Source organism: Lissotriton helveticus, chromosome 3_2, assembly GCF_964261635.1.
Source record: "Lissotriton helveticus chromosome 3_2, aLisHel1.1, whole genome shotgun sequence".
Classification (NCBI taxonomy): Eukaryota; Metazoa; Chordata; class Amphibia; order Caudata; family Salamandridae; genus Lissotriton; species Lissotriton helveticus.
The window spans coordinates 9,779,774-9,803,903 of NC_136062.1; the positions used below are offsets into that span (position 1 = coordinate 9,779,774).

Here is a 24,130-nt window from a genome sequence, read left to right on the forward strand (position 1 = left end):
ACCATAATGGTTGTAGCAGAACATCTGATCATAATTAGACGAACCCTGCAAATAATCATGTTCTGTAAATTTAGCAGACATCACAAGATCAGACATCATATCATTAATACTTTCAAAGTCCCAATCATCCGCAAATGAGCTTGGTTTTACAAAGTCACTCAATGAGATCTTGAATTGGTGTGGATACTTCAGGATTTCAACTGGACCATATATTTCATAATCAGTTTTGTCCCATGCTACACCGCCTGGTATAGGATTGGCTGTGAAGTTTACTGAAGAAAGTTCTCTTTTCTCGATGTGTGAAGATGTGTGTGGTTTAAGGACCAAGTTGATTTTCTGGCTTGCTGTGTCCATTTTAGCATATTTCCCTTCAATGAAATGTCCCAAACATAGTACTAAGATGAGCCAAAGAATGAGGATAAATGCACCGAAGGCCACCCAAAATTCAATCCATGGAGAGATCAGATAGGTTTCTTTCAGCTGTTGAAAAAGTTCCTTAGCTTTGTCTTTAAAAGTTTTTGTTGATGGCTGTTTCTTTGCTTCACTCAGGTCTTCAGATGAATCATCGAAGTTGATGAAGTAGCCGGATGCTGTTCTGTCAATTGTTCCAATTGTTTTTGGATTTTGCTTTGTTTCATTAGCAAAGTCTGCAGTTACATCATCATAGGTTGTTGTTTCTTGATGAAAAGTTTTAATTTGGGTTTTAAGAGGTTCAAGTTCCATTGCTTTGTTGCATAGTCCTTGTTGATTCACTGTAGATTTCCCAAATGTGATCAGTCTTCCAGTTTGAGCCTCTGTATTCGTAGCAAACATTGGTGTTCTGCTACTTCTTGGGAGTCCACTTGGCCTACTGTTTGTTATCGGCCACATGATTGTGGTTTAACCAGGTCGATGGATATGACTCGGTTCTCCTTTTTACCAGCAAGGGGCGGTAGTACTACTGATCTTGTCCTGTTGACAGACAAGACAGGAACTGCTTTTCTGTAAGAAGGCCCAAATTCCTTCTTTACCGCGATCTTCTCTCTGACTAGATCCCCGACTTTTGGAATCCAGACAGGCCTTGCTGGGACAGGTGGTTTCTCTTCAGTGGTTGTTGGCTGTTGTTTCAACTTTATGTTGCTCAGGTCTTTTCTTGTTTCATTTAAGTCCTGTAAAATAGCCAAACGATCTTTGATATCAAAGCTTTTGTCTTTAACCACTGAAGTCTGACTATCAAGATCTTGGATCATCATTCTAGTCCCGAACAATAGTTCGTACGGACTGAACCCTTTCAGAGAATTCCTTGGCAGGTTATTTAGACTACGTTGGACACTTATTAGATGTTTGACCCACCCAGCACCCGAACCTAATACCTTTTCCGTTATAGATTGCTTTATGTCTTGGTTTTTTCTTTACACCATCCCGTATCCCTCAGGAAGGAAGTGAGAAGAGTCCCGCTATGCTATGCTCATTTGGCCATGCTTCCCCATAAGCTTGGAGGCTAAAAGGAATACATTAGTCAAAACGTAGCATGCTCCTAGCGTATATGCCATTATAGACTCGCAAATCCTTTTATAACAGTCCAGACGTCAGCCGAGCGCTGGGGTCTACATTATAAGTGAAAATTAGTCTTTTTATGTTAATATAACGCTTTTTTTTTTTCATGATGGGGGCTTTCTTATTGTTGTTGTTTATCTGGAGTGAAATGCCATGGCAATAGTCCTCCCCGCTCGCCACTGCGATCTCTATTGCAGTCTGGGCAGTTTTTTACAAAAATGTGATGATGCAGGCTCATGCCTGGCCACCAGTACACTGATTGTAATTCTTCCAGAGAATCTTTTAGCTTAAGGTGTCTGAGACCCTCACCCATATGTGCGTCTGCTATTAACAAGCCTCTCCTGTCCGTGTTTGGAATCACTCTATCCCCCACTCCAGGGATTCGAGCAAAAGGGACTGACTTTGCATCGATTATCTATGTATAATTGAGTGGATAATTGATCGGTAGTGCTGAACAGTCGCCTTTTGATGACGTTTTCACCGCCAGCACAGTTTCACCGTCAATGTATTTTACTGCACGCTTCTTTGTAGCTACGGAAGCCGGTTTAGTTGCTCCCGCTGTGGCTGTCTCAGCCAATGAATTCCCTGCAACGTGAACGCCATCACGCTGATGACTCAGGGAATGTATCACGGGAGTTTTTGGTAGTTCTTTCTGTAAAAGAACTACTTGTTCCCAAAGCACTTTTTGCTTTATTGTTGCACCTGTGTCATCTTTGTAACCGTTTTGAATCCATTTCTTCAAATCGTTATTGTATGTTTTGACGCAGTAATACGAATCGCACACAATAAGTGTCGGGAATTCGCGATCGGCATTATCTAGCGCCATTTTTAATGAAATTATTTCCGTTTGTTGTTCTGAATTATTTTCCACTGAGTGTGTTTTTGTAAGTAGAGGTCTTAATTTACCTCCGCGCCACACTTCTTTTACAATTTCGCATGTGGCCTTGTAAGCCAGCTCTCCCCAAACTGAGGGTTGAGCATGCCCGTCTGTATGTATTACACAGGCGTACTGTCGTAAAGGCAGAATGTCGATTGGCAGAGGGTATTCTTTCTCATATTCTAGATATTTTAATTCTTTCATTTCCGGGTCAAAATAGTATTTTACTTTGTCTGTAGCAACAGAATTTACCCCTTGTATCCATTCTGGATTTAGTGCAGTTGTCGGTAAATTAGCTGGTGTTGTTAATGCCTCAAAAGCTGATTCTGCTGTTCTGACTGTAACCTGTCTACCGTCTGCTTGGTATTTTTCTTTTTCTACAGCTGTTTGAACCGCATGAACAATGTTTTCCTTAATGCTGAACCTTTTTTCAGCTTCTGTGTACAAATGTGATTTGTATGCTATTGGTACCTTCTCTCCCTCATTAGAGGTCAGGTATGTGAATCCGCATCTTCCTGGGATGACTCGAATCACAAGGTTGCGTGTGTTGTCACGTGTTTGTAATTTTGTTTTAATTAACATGTCTGTTTGTAAAGATCTCAAAATTTCTGTGTGTTTTTGAGTCCAATTGATTCTTTTAAAATCTGGTTTTATTAGATCATAAAGGGGTTTGACCCTTTCTGCATAATTTATAATATAAGTTCTTCCGAAATTCAGGAAGCCTAGAATTGATTGTAGGTTTTTTAGTGTTCTGGGTGCTTGGATTACAGCACATTTCTCTAGGAAATTGTCAGCCAGGCTTTTGCCTTCACTTGATAGTTCATATCCTAAAAACAGGACTGTTAGATGGGCAATTCTTGATTTTTTAAAGTTAAATTTGTAACCCTCTGCTGCGAACCCAAGTATTATGGTGTTCACTCTCTTCAAGTGAGTATCCAAGTCATCGTCTGTTAGATAGATGTCGTCGACATAAGATAATGCCTCGTCATCATAGGTTTGTAGTAACTCTGTTACCCTCGCTGAGAATAACCCTGGGCTGTTCTTGAACCCCTGGGGCAAACGACAGAAATTCTTTTGCGTGTCATTTATTGAGAACACCGTCAAATATCTGCTCTCTGGTGCTATATTTTGACAAAAGAAACCGTTAGAAATGTCTAAGGTTGTTTTGTATTTTTTGCGCACTATGTTATTCATTAGTGCAGCACTGTGCGAGTTTTGTACTGCAAATGTTTTGCAACATGAGTTAAGGTGTCTGTAGTCCAAAACAAGACGATATGAATTGTCTGGCTTGGAGACAGGAAACAAAGGGTTGTTCATTTGTGGGGTGCAAGTTTCAATCACCCCCTGGTATTCAAGTTGATCTAGGATCTCTTTTACCTGTTTTTTTAGCTTCTTGCTTAATCGGGTACTGCCTCTGTGCAGTAGGTTGTGATTTTAACTGGATTTTGTGAGGAGGAGAGTCCTCATCCCATCCCACATGATTTTTATATAAGGCAGGGGCTTGAGCTACTGCCCACTTTCTTGCAAGTGTATATTTTTTATGAATTGGAATATGGTTTGAGAAGGCAGGCATAATTATTTCTTCGCCATGTGGGCACTCCCTGACAAACTCTGGAGGCCAGTCTTGTTCAGCTAGAAGGATGGCATAGCCCTTGGACAGATTATCCCAAAATAGTCCCCTTATTTTTCTAGTCTTATCCCCCTCTATATGCAATGTTATTTCATATATTTTATGAGGTTTGCTAACTCTGGTATCTGCAGTTTCCACCTGAATGTATTCATTCGTGTCCACTGTCTCCAGATGATTCATAAGGACTTTGCGAGCTATGCTCACTTCTGCTGCGCTGTCTAGCATTGTCTGAGCCCATTCTCCGTTTTTCAGCTGTGTCCTCAGTATTCTCGGCATTGTTGATTACTTTAATACTGGCTACCTTCTTTTTTGGAAATTGTAATTTTTTATTCAGATGAGCAGGTTCTTTGTCTTTGGACTTGACGTGCTCTTCCCTTTGTTCTGATCGTCCTCTTCTTTCCGATTTCTGCGAGGAAGTCTGAAAAGATTTAGAGGGACGTGTATCAATATCTTGATATCTATCAGGTTTCTTTATATTATCCCTATTTCTAAGGTTGTATTTTTTCACAGAGGGCTCCCGTTGGGGAGACTTGCGTCCTTGGTCGGGAGATCTTTCTCTCTGCCAAGGAGACCTTCCTCTGGACTGGAATCTTTTTTCTTTAGGATTGGATTGTTTATTTCCATCCCAGCTCTTTTTTTGATTGTTTAAATTATTTTTTATAAATACCTTTTCAGGACTTTCAACTAGTTGGGGTTTCACTGGTATTCCACCCAAACTATCTCTTCCTAGTTCTTCATAGGATTTTTCTATGATTCTGGCAATTTCAGATGGTTGGTCTGCTATATTTGTCTCTTTTAACCTCTGGCGAATCGCCACATTTGCTGCTTCTCCCTTTATGTTGGCTAATAATATTGCCGAGACCTGCTTGAAATCTTTCAGTAGTTTCATACCGAGAGTTAAAGCGGATTCTGGACCGTATTCATCTTGAATTTGTTTTAGTACATCTGGTATTACTGACATGGATGGTACACCATGTGTTTTTGTGTAAATGTAAGCAAAGACTGTTCCCCAAGTGTCACAGTCCTCCACATGTGGTGCGATTCCCATTGGGAGACAGATAGTCAGAATCCTATGTTTCTCAACAGGGGTGGTATCTGGAAACACCGCCTCTATTTGAGTGATTTTTTGTGCTAGCCAGAAAGGAATTTGTTCCCGTTTTGCGGGTACTTTACCTAGACAGGACTGTATGTTCTGAGGTGTAATTTTATTTGTGTTCCCCTGATGATTGGTCAGCTGTGGAATTTTAATTGCTGGTTGGATTGTTGAAGTCCGCATTACATATTGGACTAATTGTCTATGTATTTTTATTAATTGTTTTAGCTGTACTAAAAGCTCTGGCGCAGGCATTTCTTCAATGTCTGGATGTGGTGTATATCCGGCTAGGACCGGCCACGTTGCTCCTGGTCTACCTAGTGGACCGAGCCTGGTGATGTGATTATTATGTTTTAGGGCGCCATGAAACAAGAGCAGGTGCTCTTGGAATTTGAGTGGTATTTCCACTTCCTCGAAAGGAGTGTACTCACTAGGAGGTTCCTCTATTTTGTAATAGTGGAAGTCCTTTGTTACAGCGTTTGCTGCTGGAAAGTTTATCCATGAATAGAATACCTCTGTCTGCCGATATTCGTGTGCCTCAATTACGAATATGACTGTACCACCTCTTGGTGTCAGTCCATTTTCTATAAGTTTTAAGGTTATAGATTTCCTTATGTTGACCGGGATGAGTATTGCATTTGGGTCATTTTCCAGCAGAGTATTGTCTGCTGCTAGGAGTTCAGCTGCTAGTCTAACTGTCTCCCTTTCGTCTTCACTTTCTGTCATTTTACTGACAGAAAGGTTATTCTGTTTGTTTGCAGATCAGGTTTCTATGAAACAAAGATTAGATGCACAATATTTTGGAACAGTGTATCCTTCAACGTTGAATAAACCAAGAACCATACATAGGAGTCTCCTCCTGCGAGGTTTGGCGGATATGACCTTTCACCCACTCCAGACGTCTTTGGAGTATTATGGGAAAAAAAGGGGTTCTGTGTGAAAAAGCACGACTGAGTTACTCTAATGTCTTGCGTTAGTTTTATCGCCTATCCAAACGTTGGGCGCCATGTAGTGTAGTTCCTATTATCCCAATAGGCTCTGCGCATTGGAATAATATCTTCAATAGTATAGACCTAGGGCAGAGGTTAACTAGGTCTTCTACCGACGATATTAGACTTAAAGTTTTGTGTTTGCCAGCTAGCTCAGAGTTCACTAGAAACTTTCTCGAATAGGCAAGGAGGATTTTAACCTCCCTGGATAGACAAGAAGGGATTTAGTTTCTGACAACCATAGATCATGACAACTTTGCTCTCCCCTAATCAAGAGTGTATCTCTAGAGTCGTGTGAAAACAATAGACAACTTATTTTACTCAGTCAGTACGTGCATTCTTAGTTTCACCAGTTTGTAGAGAAATAAGAGATGGGCGTGGTTCAATAAAAGATGTTATTTATTGATCAGTCTCTTTTCTCATACAAGAGAAATGAATCGCTATTATTGCAATACTTGTAGTTAAGTAAAGTGCATACAGTAGAGACAGAATTATAAAATAATACTGTAAAAGCATTGATATGGTTTCTGAGCCATATGATACTTTAAAATGGATAAAATAGATACATGGATTGGTGTCACTACAACGCATGCTTTTACCACGCATGCCTTTACAACGCGGTTTTTACCACGCAGTCCATTACAACGCATAATGCTTTTAGGCGCTGGATAGTGAATTATTTAATTTACTATTCCAACTCCAGTCCCCGTGGATAGCAGGGAAGGTGTTGGATATTATATTAAATACATTCCCTATCCTAGAGCGCCCCCCAGCGCATTGCGTTGTAATGGTTTGCGTGGTAAAAGTTGCGATGTAATGGTAGTGCGTTGTAAAAAATTCGTTGTAACCGTGCTACACCTAGATACATACATATATACATTTGACTAATCATACTCAACTGGTGCTTCTAACCACGCCTACCCCAGTGTACCTGACCTAAGCCTAATACGTGGGCGGGAGTAGATAAGTAGCAGTTTAAGTTAAGTTTGTTTTGCCAAGGGACTGATTCGAGAATTCTCTGCAAGGGTGTATTCAGTTCTGTACCTGAGATCTAGAATGATGGAGGGCTGGTATCTCTTATCCCAGGTCTTGATATTCCAGCTGCCTGCGAGGGCTGCTTGGAAGCGCCGGAGCTGGATTTCTCGGCAGGAGAAAGGCAGCGTCTCGTTCTCAGCGCGTCAGGAAGGCGGGGCAGCGTCTGTGGGCTTCGCTCTCTGCTGGGCTCCTCAGCACGTCTCGCTGCTCCGATCTCGTCACCACCGCATGTGTTTGCTTAAGGCAACGTCGCTAATATTTATACCTGAAAGGTGCCGAGATTGACGTAAGGATGGACATATATACGTCAATAAGGATGTCATATGAACGGGCTCGTTCGCACATTCTTTGCTGAAGTTCTCGGTGAAATCAAAACAATGGCTATGGGAATTTCCCAGGTCGCTGTAGGTTTGATTTGTTTTGAGAACTCCGTATGCCTTATCAGGGGCTGGAGGAATATCGCTTGTCTAATTAGATGGCATGCGTTATGACCTAATCAGATAACGCGCTTCTGTGCCGTGGTGTGGCTTAATCAGATAACGGTTTTTGCACCGTTGGATGGCTGCTAGTTAATTATTAACCAAACCAGGGTCAGGAATAGGGGAATCGATACAGTACCTATAGGAATACATCACACTCTGTGACGGTGCAGGTAGAGTGATGGTGAATCAGGTAGATGTCACGTTTTCAGCAATCAGTGCTGGTTGTTGTTGCATCTTCACAAAGGCAGCATTGTTCCTCGCTATGGAATGGTGGAGTTCTTGCAAACATCCCTCTCTCACTAGGATGCCCCTCTCGCAGGTAATCCCCTCTCACGTGATGTCACCAGGCTTCCACTGGACTGGGTGTACTTTGCCGTGTCGCTCCAACGCCACCCCCTAGGTGTGTGGAGGAAGCGCTACGAGTCCCACCTTCAAGTCCCTAGCTCCACCTGAAGGGTAGTTGTTTACTCATGCTACTTAGCACAATATCTTCATCTTCCTGGCACCTGCGGAACAGTGGCTGTAGACTCATATCTCGTGGTGGGACTTGCTCTCACCAGCATCCCTGAGGCCATTGCTCCTGGGAAGCCATGGTCTGGTGTGGAGTGGTTGGATCCTCTTCTTCAGGACGTCCGAGCAGCTCCACTATCCAGTCTCCTGTGTGACCCCAAAGGTGGATGTCACAAATGGTCCAGCCTGCTCGCCTCTGCAATCACCAGGTTTGCCTGGTGTTCCGAAGACTCATGGATAGTTAGTTTTCTCCAAGTACCACCAATGTTCTCCAGGTACTGTGCTCCATGCCAGATGTTCTGGCACTCGGTCACTTTTTCCTTCTGATGTAGGTCAAAATACCTTGTTTTACAAAGAGAAATTGGGTTTCTAAAGGAATTGGGCCTTGTTTTACAACATTTGGGGTGATTTCTGTAGGAATTAGGTGTGTGAGGGACTTTGCCTAGTAATGAAATGCTTCTCAGAGCATTTGTTATGGGATGAGATTAAGCAAAAGTTACAATAGTCAGGAGTTTGTAGAATAACACGATGATGTGTATTTGAGGGGACTTTAGTGAGATAAAGACCAAATTTGGCAGAATAAAGCCATATTTAAAAGATCAGGAGAATGTAGATAATAACCAAGAAAACCTAATAAGGAAAGTAATTTCTCAAGAACTGAAGAAAAGTTAAAATATATGGATGATGAAGAATACTTTTCCATTTCAGATGAAAAAATTGTGATTTCCTCCAATAAGAAGGGAGTCCTAAGCGGCTCAGAGAGAGTGGGTGTCCGGAGCGGCACATGTAAGCAGCAGTCTAGCACTGCGAGTGATGAAATACCGTATGATGAGATGGAAATGAGAGAAAACACATCCAATCTTAATGACCCATGCTAAAATCATGGTATAGATGAGGAATTTGGGGATAGTCTTGATAATAAATCAAAAAAGATAAGGACAGTTGCAGACTCTATGGGTTAAAAACATTTTGACCCATGGAATAAAAAGCACCCATGGAATAAAAAGCACTCAAAGTGTAAAGACTTGTGGCCCCTAGAGCATGTAGCAGAAAATATAAGGCATTCGATAAGAAAGCATCTGGAAAAGAGAAGAGGAATATTATGAGAGCCCAGTGCTCTCATCCTGCGATTGATGGGAAGGTGACATTAACACCAAATTTAGATCCGGAGCTCATCATCTATCTCATTAAACTGAGGAGAGACCAGAGAAAGGGCTTGGAAAGATCGCTTAAACAATGCCAAAATAGGGTTCTAGACATTTTAGAATCATGGGCAAGAACATTTAATTTGGTTGAGGAATTATACTTGAAAGGAAAATTATTTAAATAATAATTTATTGAGAGGCTGAGGTCAACGTGCAATTTGTTTTTGGGAAATGCTGATGAGGGACTCCAAGTGGAGAGGCGCAAAACAGTATTTATGCACTTATGCACATACATTAAGGAGATTTGGCAAGAAGATAAACAAGCCAAGATGCCAAAGCTTACTCTATGGGAAAGGAATGGTGAAGTCTAAATATGTGCAAACTTTTACAAGTTTAGACAAAGCCCAATTTTCTATGCATAAGATCTTTGCTAGAAACAGTTTTCATGTAGGGGCTGGCAGGAGAGGGAAAAGTTTCAGCCTGGCAAACTATACCTCTCTTTACTCAGGTTACCAAAACAGTGCAAACTATGGAAATCATAGAGGTAATCAAGGAGGTTCGTTGGAGACAATTGACGAAAGATGTTTGGGTTTTAGAAACTGTTAAAGGTTACCAAATAGAATTCTCAACAGAACCTTTCCAAACAAGAGAACCACATGAATTAATTTTCAGCAAAGATCTATAAGGGAGGAGAAGAAAGATTTTGTAGGTACTTTATTTATTGTAGAGAAAAAGGAAATAGGATGGTGACCAGCAATAAATTTGGGGAATTTGTACCAATTTGTGACCTACAGACAATTAAAAATGGAAGGGACATGCTTCAGGATCAAGATTGGATGGTGAAAATGGATCTCAAGGGTGCATATTTCACGATTCCAGTAGAGTTGAAAAGTCAAAAATATTTACAGTTCAGATTGAAAGGAATATTATACTAATTTCAGTGTCTACCATTCCATTTGTCTGCACCCCATTGATGTTTTACAAAAGATTTGAAACTAGTATTGGGTTTATTGGGAGAAAGGGGTGTACAGATTATAATATACTGAGACGATATTCTGTTAATGAATGTGAATTTGGAAGAGTTGAGAGAGCATTTGGTTTTAGTAAAGAGATTTTGGAATTATTGGATTTCATAGTCTATTTGGGAAATCAATTTTGGCTCCAACACAACATTTAGAATTTTTGAGACTTGTAGTAGATAAGATAGTTTGTGGCTTGCAGTTACCAGAGGAAAAAGTAACACAGATAAGAAAAGAGGGAAAAACATTACTAAGGAAAGAGGAAGTATAATTGAGGGAGTTGGCTCGAGTCATTGGTCTGTTATCTTCTTAATTTCAGGTCATTTTTCCAGGGCCTTTACATTATAGAGCTCTACAACATTTAAAGACTTTAGGGCTGTCCAAAGGTTTGTGGTAGTCATTATGGGATGTATATGTAGTGCTACAACTATTTGAGGGATGGTCAAGTAACAAATATTTAGGAGTATGGGAGTTGACATGGAAATTAGCAACATTATTGTGTTTAATTTCTTTCAGGAGAGTTTCGGATATGAGAGCTTTGGAAGTGTCTAGTAGATTTTTTCAAACAAATGGGGTGGTTTATGAAATATGGAAAAGAACTAAGACTATGTCTAGTTTAATTTATTATCCCAGTTTTGACAACAACCCAAAATTGTGTGCTGTAAGATGTATAGAGGAGCATGAGTATAAAGTGTTGGAGAAGAGATGTGCTGGAGAAGGTCAGTTGTTGATTTCTTATGTTAAACCATTTAAAGGTGTAATGAATGAAACAATTGGAAGATGTGTGAAATCAATAATGAAAGAACGAGGTGTAGATTTAGCTACATTTACAGTACATTTGGTTAGGGGTGTCATGGAAAGTGAGGGTTTTATGCCAGGAGGATGATTGGAGGATGTGTAAAAAGCAGCAGATTAGTCTAATGCTGAAACTTTCAGAAGATTCTATTTTAAGGCTGTAGAACATGTTTCAAGTTATGCCTTGAAAAACTTTGAACACGCATAATGATAGCCTCCTGTCTTGACTTAAAATTACGATTCTTAAAGGTTAACTGAATAAATAATCCCCAGCATTATCCTGCCTTACCTTTCCAATGAATTAATGGAAGGTATTGTGTGTGGGGCTTATAGAGAATGTTTTTTCTTCTTAATAGAGATAGTAATAATTATAAGACAGAAGAGGATGTACATTTTGCTAAACTTTGCTAAAAGTAAATATTAGAGGAAAGATGGAAAATGTGAATTTCTTTTTGACAGAAAATTAAGAGAAGAATAGGGAGATCACTAAGAGAAAGAGGAATAACAGAGGAGACAAACAAAAGAGGAAGAACATGGAGGACAAAGATTACTTATGGGGCTAAAGCATCTAATTGATTGCTATGTGCTTTTGTTTTGGTTCTTAAAGTTTTAAGTGTTTCTGCTCAGAAGGAGTGAAGGTTAATGCATAATGCTTGCCTCGTCTTTAATAAAATCCCAATTCTTTATTTGGTTAAACTTTAAGTATTATCATTCTCCACTTCTTCATTTTTCATTTTGTTTTCTAGAACTATATTGTTTTATTTATAGTCTACATTTTCATTTTCCATTTTATGACTGATTTCCACACAGCGACATTTCAAAAACTCTCTCTAAACTTTGGAACTAAATGATAAATGGTAACTGCCGTTTATGTTGTCCTCAAGAGAGTAATTGCCAGAATACTTTGGTGCCATGATTGACAGGTCAACTTGAGGGAAAATACCACCAAGAAAATATTTGCTCATAAAATGTATTCCGATTGAAATGTTTCTTTATTTTAAAATGGTGGGGCTTAGGGCTTTCTAGGGGACACTTTCCGTCTGGATTGACAAAAATTAGGGCTCTGTATGCACACTATTTTATTGAATTAGTGGGGGTTGCAGTTACATGGGGAACACCTTTCAACTTGTTTGGCAAATGTTAGGGCTATCTATAGGACACTGTTCCTGTAGATTAGTGGGCTTTAGGGCTCGCTAGAAGTCACTTTTCTCTTGGGGTGAGTAAGATAAGGATTCTGTACAGGATACTATTCTTCTAGATTAGTAGGTGTAAGAGGTCTCTAGTGGGAATTAGGTGTCTGTGGGGAACACATATGTACTGAAGTGGCAAATATTAGGGCTCTGTAGGGGGCACTGTTCTTCTCAATTTGTTAGGGTTAAGGCTGTTTCTGAGACACCACTCGACGGGATTGGGAGTGGATAGACCTTTGTAGAAGATACCCTTTTCCTGGATTGGTTGGGGTAAGGGATCCGTATGAGACACCAATCTCCTTGATTGATGGGGGGTAACGGCTCCTGGATTGGTGATGGTTAGGGCTTTCTAGGGAAACATTTTCAGATTAATTGGTGATGAGTAGGGCTTAGAGTATGTTTCTGGAGTTTTGGGAGTGTTTGCTCTGTAGGCAACACTTTACTCCTACGTTAGTAGGGTTAGTTAGATATGTTTCAATTGGATTGGGAGAACTTATGTCTCTGTAGGGAGACAACTCTGTGCTGGGCTGGTGGGAATTAGGTCCTTCTAAGGAACAGCCTTCTACTGGATTGATTTGTTCTCTGTAGGGGACATGTATGTACAGGTTTGGCGGGGTTAGTTCTCTATAGGGGACACTTTTGACCTTGGTTGGTCAGTAGAGTTTATTTTTGGATTTCCCTAGATACCAGTGCATGAGAAAATTGTCCAGACAAATTAATATAGCATTGCTAATCTCCCAGTCTTCCTAGGCAGTTGCCCATAAGTTAAATAGAAAGCAATTATTCCAAGGTCATCCTCTTGATAATATTTTTTGCATACCTGAGCCAGGCCACCAGCATGTATAAGAGTTAAATCCGGCATCCAAGAACATCCTGGGAATAGCAGTCCGTATAGTGCAATGATGTAATAGGGAACAGAGTAAAACATATACACCAGCATCTGCTCTGACGACAGAAAAAAACATTGTTATCGGTTTACCACATACTAGAAACCAGCCAAAGCCTTAAACCAATGTTATTAAGAAAATACAGACGTACAGACTCCAGAATGACTTGTTTGTTTTTGAACGTCATACATTATTAGTTAGACAAGATAATGAAGGGATCAATGGCGATCTCTTAACAACATAATTTTCCTAACCAAATATTTATGTTGTGAATGATTACGTTCTTAATATATCTGCATAAACCAGGATAAATAATGCAAAGTATTAATACTTTGGTTGCATTTAATTGGCTATCTGGTAGCGATTGGAAGTTTACCAGAAAATCCATGCACAGCAAAAAATAAGCATTAGTTTTACATTAATGTCATAGTCCATTGAAACACAGTCCTTGCTGATGGTTCTTTGAAATGGTTACTTTATGCGAAAGTAAGGCATGCCTAAGGAAAGGGATGTATTATTTTTGAATTCAAGGATGACACTACCTGGCCCATTAACAAAGAAAGAACAGCGTACATAAGTGTATGGGGTATCTATCAGTTTGTCAGACACCTTTAGTAATGTCTAGGATGTATCAGAGGAGACACTGTAAAGAATTCGTTATGTGATTGTTAAAATCTCTGTAGCTTACCATCTCAGTTCCTATGTAAATTAGGAGCCTTTTTAGAGGACTCATAAGGATATATATATAGGCTATGAGCTATTTTAGTGTGGTTAAAGAATACCAACGAAACAGAGTCATTAATAATATGTATTCAGTCATTAAGTAAACATTGCGGCTTAAAAGATTTTACTTCTTTGTAACACAAGTCAAAGACACACAATCTACATATAAACCAGACATCTGTATCGTAAGCGGATGCTGCATTGTGCTCTGGCTCACTTTGCCACTGGATTCAAGCTAGCCTGGCTGATGAGGGCTGTTAGCCCGAAACCGGTCCCAGGATGCTGGTTTCCGGTCCAGGGAAGACATGGCTTGGCAGTTCAGGATGGACTGATCCCATGAGGCACAGGGTCAAGACTGATTAGCATATAGCTGTGTCTGAACTGGGGTGGCAAAGTGAGCTAAAGAACGATGATGATTTAACCCAGATCTATGACTGGGGTGGGTGTCTGAAAAGTTACAGCACTCCGTCCATCAACTCCTTATATTCTCATTGTGCTCTTAGGCAGTCAAAATCTATTCAGAAAATTCAGAGCCAGTGCCCGAGGAAACCTCATTACACTATTATTCCAGATATCACAACACCTTCTTCCCCTAGGTCATAGAGTTCTGGAAAAGAGCTAGTGTATTCGCCTTTCTCACAGAATGTTCCTGAACATGGAGACATGCTCTGTGGAAGATAGTTTTAGACATTTTCAGTTTTTGTGGGTAAGAATGAACAGTTACATATACATGGCTCCAATCACTTCGGCTATAAAGTCCTGAAATAAGTCCATAAATACAACCCTTTCCATGTGTTTTTAAAATAAATTTAAGGTGTTCCTATCCTGTAAAAACTATGTAGTCTATGATTTGTTTCTGAGTGTTTTAAAATAGATGCCTCGTTGTTCTTTCTGATGTACAATGTTACATATTTTAAAGTATGTTTTAACTTTTTACCTTTGAATATAGTTGTTTGTGAGAATACAGAGACACATTTTCTACAAACAGTAAACGTGTTTTATCAATTCTTCAATTTTAACAAACAAAATTATTATTAGGAGCCTCCATGCACTGGGATGGGACCGAGAAGTAGCGATAGGCATTATCCAGAGAAAAGATGGTTACAGTGAATCATTGACTGATAGACAAGATCTAGGAAGAGTAAAGATAGACTCGGGGAAATTAGAAGTGGTTTTAAGGTGGGCTATCAGATTGAAATGTGTATGGACATGCCTATATAATAATGATTAAGCAATGTAAAGTGAATAATTGAGAAATGTGTGTATATAAATGCCTCAAATTACAAATGCCAATAAAAAATGTTTTTTTATTTTTTTTATTTAGAAGCCAGTGTATGAAGATGCAACCACTGATAAAAGGAAGTGGACGAAAGTTGCACTACCAACAGGAACGCAAATCTGTTAATTTTAAATATGAGTTGTGTCTGTAAATAACTCTCTGCACCTCTACAAGTTCTAATCTCATTCATTTAAAAGGATGATTAAAAACACTGACTACTAAAATGTTACTATTTTAATTTTAAGGAGGTAGCAAGTGTCAAGTAGCTTGGATGATTTGAAGTACATATGTAAAAAGGGGGTCCTGGGCATAGGTAGAGATTTGTATCATTAACTATGTTTAGCCCTATAAAAATACATTATGCTCAGCAATGACTAAAAACCCACACTTACCCTTTGATCTTTCATGGGGGAGCTGGCCTGGATTCATCTCATAACCGTTCAATGCTCTTTTATTTCATTCAGCCTGTGCAACAGGAAATGCTTATGTCATCTAAGAGGGCCTTACACGACCACCAATGTAGAATGTTAGCCCTCTAGTCTTTCATTAGAACTCTGTTGTGAAGCTGTAGTAGAGTACTTGGAACCGTCTCGCAGTTGTTACTTTTCGAAGTACATGTTTCACAATGCCTGCCAGATTTGTTTCTCACATGGATGAAGAAAGTATTTTAGAATTTTTAGAAAGGGTGTCCTGATTTTAGATTTCTCGAGCACTAACCATATTTACATAGCACAATTAGACTGCTCATTCTGTTTATTTGCTGCAGCTCATCCATAGTAAATACTTTCAATTCTACAGCAATGTGGCATTGATGTGTGTATCACATTTGTTATCAATATATAATTAGCACTCTAGTTGTTCATTAGAAGACTATGGGGTAGAGGTGGGTACAAGACTGCAGATCTTAGGTCGGAGGCTTTCCGACCGAGATCGTCGGTTTCACTTCCGACCCCCAAATTACAATTTAAGGGGTCGGAAGTGAAACCAGACGGTCATTCCGGCTGGATTACAACAGGCTCAAGGACCCCTTGGCCAGTCGGGAACAGGTCCGTAATCCATATGGATGGCGTTTTACACCATCCGGATTACAAGGATCGGTGTCTGGCATGCTTTCCATGCTGGGCTTTCCGACATGGAAAGCCTGTCGGAAAGCGAGTTTGGGGGCCCACAGCAGATCCCCCTTCTGTTTGCGGCCTCTGGTTGGGGGCCTAGGGGGCATCTATGTTGCCCCCTTGTCGTTCCCTGCACTGTGTGGTGCGTGCCATGCGATGCAGGGATGAACACAACCTCCCATTTCCGTATGAGAGCTTGTGCTATGACCGGTTTGCAGCCGTGATACATGCTCCCATAAGGAAATGTCAGTATGCAACTGCACCATATGCGGTTGCATCATAATTAAGCAGTCAGGACTGCTGATGGGAGGATGGTCAGACCCATATCTGCAACGGTTGCATCCGCCAACATTGTAATAGGCCCCTAAATTGTAAGCTTTTTGTACCCTTCACCTAAAAGCTACCATGCAGACCCCATTCTCTAACAAACAATTTCACCCTATAGTTTAACAGTCTGAATTGCAGTAGCAATGTTGTCCAAGTAGGATGGCAGTTTATGTTATTTATTGAATGGACTAGAGTAGGGTCTCATCTTCGCCTTAGGCCCTTGGATTCTGTCATGGTCAATAACTATCTGGGAGTGCTCTCCCCCTTAGGACAAATTGTCCCCAGTAAGGGGGAGGAATTTTTAGATCCAGCACAGGATAAAAGGAAAAGTATTTCAATTTTTCCAATATTTAAAAAGTAAAAAAAGGGTAAGAGTCAGGCATAGGAAAGAGAAAAGGAAAAATTCAAAGGCTCACAAAGAAAAGAGCAAGAAGGCTTAAATTCCCTATTGTGGCACCACAAGAAGAGACCCTTGTTGGGCAATATTAGAAGTAGAAGGACCTGCTGATGCTTTGGGCGGAGAAGCCCCTTCGTTAGTGATCCCGAATACAAAAGAAGGGGTGGGGGCGACTGATGTCCCATGGTACGAATTTGAGCAGTTGGGCCAGGATAGAATGGTGCAAGTGCAGGGCAAGGTCAATCCCCCCATATATATGCAGGAGCTGAGCCTTTCAGGTCTGAGGCCAAACAAATATGGGGTAAAGGATCAGTAGTTAGCCCCTATGTGGAAGCAGAGTGGGTTCTGCAATTGGTGGATATGAGGTGGCGATGAGTGACTGTAAGGTTTTTAGTACTAGTGCAATAAAGGGAAAGTTCGGCTGGCCCACCATAACGGCTTAGCTGTAATGATAGATGTAAAATATGAGATGAAGGGTTATATATTATTTCAGATATATATACATTTTTTGACAGTTTCAATTTGTGGCTTACTATCGGAAGAGTAGGATGAAAGGGGGGTGAGAATGTTGGCCAGATTTTATATTACCTGTTACCCTTAAAATATTTGAGGAGGGTGCAAACTATATAAAAGAATGTCTGGAAGAAATAGCTTGGCCTACCCAGAGAATCCTAATTAGCGCCCTCAGGCTAGAATTGGGACTCAATAGTCTAATATTTAAGTTCAAACAGTGGCTCCTTAATTACTGGTTTAGTCTCCTTAGAGCTGATGAGGGCTCCTTAAGGCAAATTGTAAAATCTTGTCTGCAGGAAATGTAAGCTGACAGATAGGCTGCTAATCTCCTTGATATTAAGGTTTCCCAAGATGTTTTACTAGGTATTGAACTTCAAGAGTAGTCTTTGGTACAGCAGAAACTCACTTTACAGCTCTTAGTAAAAGAGGGCTCAAGGCGGAGTGACATAGAAGATCTGTGTAAGAGAGATAATTTGCATCATTTAAAGGAATCAACCTATGGAGGGCATATTCAGCCTTACCTGTGGGATATAAAAAGTGCTTCTATTATGATGTGGGCGCTGAAGGTTAGGTTGGGGCAGGTACCAGCTTTTAAACGATGGATGCTGGTTAGACAGGCAGGGTCAAAAACAGTTAAGTGTCCTTTTTGCCAAAACTTATCTAGTTCATAAACTTTATTTCGATTCATCCAAGGAATCATAAAAGTATACATTTAAATAAAAAACAAATTTTACAAATGGTTTTCAAATCTACAGGATCAAGTTATTAACATACAATGAATTTCTTAACCATATTTCAGCAGATCACCAAAAACAATTACAATCCCTAAAAGTTAACATAAATCATAAAAGATAAAAAGACCCACATATGCAATAGTAAAGTGCAATCTGCTATTACAATTTATAAATTTCACACGAAAAACCGATGAAACCTTTCATGTTAACCTGTAATCTTACATCAGATATTTACTCAGTATTCCCACTAGAGCATCAAACATTTTCAATAGCGATTCCTGATGGTAAATGACAATTTAGTAAAGCTAAGCATGGCGCTACATATAGCAGCAGTATGCAACGATTTTAGATACTCATAGCCTTCTTTATAATTACAGGGACGAATATCCATTAAGATAGGTTTAATAAACCGGTTTCTTGGATTTTCATACAAAGTGCAAAAGAGAACAAAGTGCAAAGTGCATTGTTGAGCTTTGTTATCACATGGACATGGGGGTAGCCTCTCACACCAACCCCCTTGTTTCGGAAAAGCAAAAAGAAAATGCAATATATTTAATCGAAATCGCGTCAAATATAATCGCCATTGCGTATGTACAGTAAAAGATAAATAAAATTGATGCTGCAATTTTGATATTGTACTTGTTCATTGTGTTTTAACTGACCCAAAGTATCACGATAAGCATTCCTAATTACAATCCTTGTGTCCTGCTGAATAAATTCTGGACTTTCATAAATATGACCTAGACCAATTTTATAAAAAGTTTCCTTCACATATGACAACCATGGGATCCGCGTAGAATGATCCAATCTTAGGCAATCTTTCAAGATTTCTTTCGTAAGCTGCAAGTCCTCAGATAAACCAATTTTCCCCCACAGGAGTAATGGGGAGACATGAATAATATCGCTCACAAATTCTATACCCATCTCCATATGGGAAAAATCATTTGGTGAACTAGTTGGAATTGACAAAAGACGCTTTAAAAACTTGTTCTCCATTACATGTATTTGGGTAGATTTATGTGTCCCCCACACCCCCGCCCCATAGGTGGCAACAGGCAAACATTTGGCTTTATATAAGGTCTTTAAATCAGCAATTGGTTTTTTACCCAATTTACTCGCGAAACGAAAAATAGCCTCTATGGATCCCGTGGCTTTTTGTACTCGGGCCTTTATTAATGGGTCCCAGCTCAAATTTTTAGTAAATAGATTGCCTAAATAATTAAAATTCTCAACTTTTTCAATAATCAGGTTGTCTACAACAAACCTACGGGTTTTTGTCCCTCTAGGGCCGCATACCATAACAAAAGACTTTGTAAATTTGACCCTAAGGTCTAGGTCCTGCATGAAGTCATTAAATGCAATCAAACACTGTTGCATGCTATTAGCAGTTAGGGTCATTAATACAGTGTCATCAGCATAGGATAACAAAGGTATCTGTCTACCATTTACTTTAGGGAAATCTGAACAACACAGTAGTAGCAGCGTGTAATCTGCGAAGCAATGTAACCAAAGGTTCCTGAAAACCCCATAGCATCCATCATCCGCCATATCTTGTCCCTACATACAGTGTCGAAGGCACTGGATAAGTCCATGAAGGCCAGGTGTATAGGAACACCCCTGGCCTTCATGTACTTACCCATGACTAAGGCCAAATTAAGACACTGCTCTGTTGTCCCCTTAGCTCTCCTGAACCCATACTGCGAGTCTACAATAAGGCCAGAAGAGTCTGCCCAGGTCTCCAGGCGGGATAGTATAACCCTCCCCATCAGCTTACAGGATGCATCTATTAATGAGACCGGCCTGTAGCAGCACGGGTCACGTTTGTCACCTTTTTTAAAAATTGGTACAACTACCGCCTCTTTCCATGACAGAGGAATGCGCCCGACCACGATCGCCCTAAAGACATTAAGTAGTAATGGTGCCCACACGTCAAGGTTACTTTTAAATAAGTCTAAAGGCACTGCATCTGGACCTGGGGCTTTTAATAAGATACCTTTCCTTAAGGCCTCCTCAACTTCAGGGAGGGAAAATGAGAGACTAAGTGCTAGCGCTGTTTCATGATAAAAGTCAATATGCCCCTCAATATTAGAAGCCAAACAAACACCATTTGGATAAAAGATTTTGGCATAACGGACTTCCCAGGTTTCTCCCGCTAAATGGGTAACCATACTACCTTTTTCCTCACTATTGAGGAAGGGACGATTTATTATCTCCCAAAACAGCCTACTATCCCTCAAATCTGAGGCTTTCTGCAGATCATCCCAAGTCTTCTTTTTTAATTCCAATTTCCGCTTCATAATAGTATCCTTATAAGATTTCCTTACACTTTTGACCAATTCCTTATCCCGAGGTACTTGGCGTAACGCCTTTTTTAATAATGTTTGTGCTGCCGAACACTCAGCATCAAACCATTTGTGCTCCCTTGGATCTCCCTTTCCTATCGGTTTAACAAGGTGAGTGGCCACATTTCCACAAAGAACTTCAAAGTTCTGAATTATCGTTTCTGGCTCTGTTGTGGACGTTAAACAGAGATCTATCTCTAGATTATTTGCCTTGAAAATCGTTTCCTCCAACTTTCTCACATCAACCCTGTCCAACTTTAGGGTTAAGCCTTGATTTTGTCTATTTTTTGTTGGTTGCTCAGTGGTCTGGCTTCTCTCAATCACAGGGCACAATTTCAAAACAAGGGGGTTATGGTCACTATCAGGATTTACTTCTATTTTGAATTCATCAACAAAATGAGTATACTTACTAGAAACCATAGCAAAATCAATTACACTCATTTGGCCCCCCGTCCCTTGGAAAGTTGGTAATGGCAGAAATTCACAAGTGGATGGCATATCCAAAATACAAAGATCATTTATCACAATGATCATTTATCACAATGATGTTATTCAGTGCCTCTCCTTGTGACGTGTGCTTAAAATGCGCCAGTGGTTGCTCATTCGTGTCAACCAAACCAAACCACAGGCCCTGGACCCATTAAGTTTGCACAGAGAACAATTAAAGTCCCCTACCCACATAATGAACAGAGAAGATAAGCTATTCGTCACCTTAGCTATCTCCTCTTGTAACGTATCAATAACAAATGTGGAGTTAGAATCAAAGATGTTATAATACCAATTGATCAAAAGCAAAGGAACTGGGAACAGACTCGTAATCAGAAGCAGCTGGTACCAAGGAGAGTCCACTACTTTAAGTGTTTTTACGGTGTTATATTTTACAGAGATAGCAGTCATTAATCCACCCTTTGCCCTTCCTGCCTGTGAAGGTTCAGCATGCACATTGAAGGATTGGTATCCATCCAAGTCTCGATCATTTCTGCTCCAGGTTTCTTGGAGACAGATAATGTTGAAACTTGCTATATATTTGGACCATGCCTCGTCCTGTAACCTACGAGAAAGACCTGCTATATTCTATGTGATTAGGCGGAAGGTACACCCATCTAGTTGGTTACTTAGTGAAACTGGGCACATACGTTCCACACTTGGATCCGTATCACTACCAACAACCGTTTCTACCACTGCTGATCTTTCCACTGACAATCTAATTGAGCTACCAAAAGGTACCTCACCAATTTTCTTAGCCACAATATCCCCACTAGGGCCATTCACGAGTCAGTCCACCCCCTCCAACCCTCTGAGTGGCTCAAATCGATTTCTCAAAGGGAGATACTGGGCCGCCCAGTCAAATTGGTTCTCACCGTGGGGTCTCCCCCTACAATGATTATATATTGGACGAGATGGACCACGATTCACATAGGGATAAAAATAACTTAAACCTATGGATTGAATGTCTCCCACTCTACCAAACCTTGGTTCTTGGCAAATATATTCGACTACCCAGGGTTCTCTAAAATTGACAATAACACAGTCACCCTCAAGGTCCTTCTTACTGCAACCCAACCAGCTCACCCTTCTGACACTTAAAATCTCTGTATTGGAATAGAGGGAGCGTTCTATTTTTATTCAGCCAAAAATGACTTTATTTTTCAGCTCCCTGTGTGATTCTAGTTGGTTTGCCCTAATACACGGGATGCCCGTCAATATGATTGTATACGGTGCTGATTCTGGGGGAAGGTTTACACAAGGCAGCTGCTGTGTAGAATCATCATTGCCCAATAATTGTTGTCTCATTGGCTGTCTTCCCAGTGGTTTTGCAAGCAATGCGGGCTGCAAACTAGCCGCCCTGCCTGCCCCTGTACCCCTATGACTAGTAGTGCGTGGGGGATTGCTCACTACCGGATTTTTCTCTGCACATAGTTGGGGATTCGGTTTTTTAGAACTTACAGCGGTGGGTAATTGAACGGCCTTACTGGATTTGATGGGTTTACTAGGCCCTAGGGATGGGGAAGCCAAGGCTTTTGCGCCTTCTCTCTCCAAGCCCTTTGTCAGCACATCCAACATGGATGTGTTTGCGCTTACTAGCTTTTCCAATTGGTCAAGTTTTAAGTTAATTGCTTTCGACCTTTCCAGTAAGGGTAGAATCAATGATTTGACAAGTTTTTCTATTTCACCCAGTAACCCCTCATTTACACTACATTGAATTGGTAATTGGGTAGAAGCAAGGGATACCTTAGTCAGGCTAGGGGATTGAACTACAGTAGGTGGGGCCTGGTTCACATTTTGTGTTTTTAATATTTTTGCACAACCACCCTTCCGATGTCCTCCCCCTCTTTTCCTTTTACTAGTTGTTAATATGGTTGTAGGTTTTTTACTCACTCCTAGCACCTGGTCTTGAACTTTTGGAGGGGATCTCTGTGGTGATAGAAATTTAGAAACTATGCTGCTCGAGGCACTTGAATCAATACTATTTGGGGTAGGGCTTACGATGGAACAAGCCACCAAATCATCAGGCCCCTCCAACAATGAACACGAGCTCGAACTCGGGACGACCAAGGGATCTATTGGTCTACATTGTTCTGGAGTGGCCGCTGACCCAATAGTACCCAGAGAAGAACGCTTCCCAGTTAAAAGGTCTATGGACAGGCGTTTTTCCGTAAAGGCTATTTCTTTTTCCAGGATTACCGTTGCCCATTTGATAAAATGATCAAGGTTCCAGTCTCCTTGAGCGTAGCGCCATTTACTAAATTAACAACTGACACTTAACCGGCAAGGAGAAAAGACAACAAGATGTTTTCCCCCCAAAAAATTGGACAACAATATAACCCTTCACTACCACCCAATGGCAAGGATAATTATGTATTAAAACACTTCACAATACCAAAGTTTAAGGGGGGTTGTCCCAGCCCGTCCTCGATCGTCCTCGGACGGCCTCAGACGGCCCGCCCTTTGCCCAGGCTTAGCCCGGCTTGCCCACGCGCGTCCCGCGATTCGCGGGTATGGGCATGGTTAAGTAAAGGAGGATGGGGCGGGAAGAGTCACCAACTGCGATAGATGACGAGACGCAGTGTTCGCTGGTCCTCGCTGTCCCGCTCCTTTAGGGGAAAGCTGTTGTGCCCAAGTCAACGGTCAAAAGGAATACAGGGTTGTTCCTCAGAGTCACTATTGCAATAAAATCACCTCCCAAATCACTCACAGGCAAACGGCTGCGAGCGGCTCCCGCGAAGCGGGGGCCGCGAGCCGTAATGTAGTGGAGGGCGGCTGGGGGCGGGAAGAGTCACCAGCTGCGATAGATGACGAGACGCAGTGTTCGCTGGTCCTCGCAGTCCCGCTCCTTTAGGGGAAAGCAGTTGTGCCCAAGTCGACAGTCAAAAGGAATACAGGGTTGTTCCTCAGAGTCACTATTGCAATAAAAATAACCTCCAAAGCACTCACAGGCAAACGGCTGCGAGCGGCACGGCCAAAACGTATCATTAACCTTTTTGCACTTCAGTCAGCTACTGTTTTGAGAATAG

The 24,130-nt window shown here is 40.8% G+C and overlaps 1 protein-coding gene and 1 long non-coding RNA gene across 3 annotated transcripts in view; one reads left to right on the forward strand and one right to left on the reverse strand.

Moving 5' to 3' along the window:
• LOC144826418 (uncharacterized) overlaps nucleotides 1–15,715 on the forward strand; it is a 175,735-nt gene extending 160,020 nt beyond the window's left edge. The window contains exon 3 of the long non-coding RNA XR_013609819.1: nucleotides 15,236–15,715. This is a non-coding gene — a long non-coding RNA (uncharacterized LOC144826418). The remainder of the gene's footprint in view (nucleotides 1–15,235) is intronic.
• Nucleotides 1–24,130, reverse strand: part of TM6SF1 (transmembrane 6 superfamily member 1) — a 622,619-nt gene that overhangs the window by 122,715 nt on the left and 475,774 nt on the right. For both annotated transcript variants that reach the window (XM_078684737.1, XM_078684736.1), the window contains exon 9: nucleotides 13,122–13,241. In XM_078684737.1, the coding sequence (XP_078540863.1) occupies nucleotides 13,122–13,241 (120 nt within the window). The remainder of the gene's footprint in view (nucleotides 1–13,121; nucleotides 13,242–24,130) is intronic.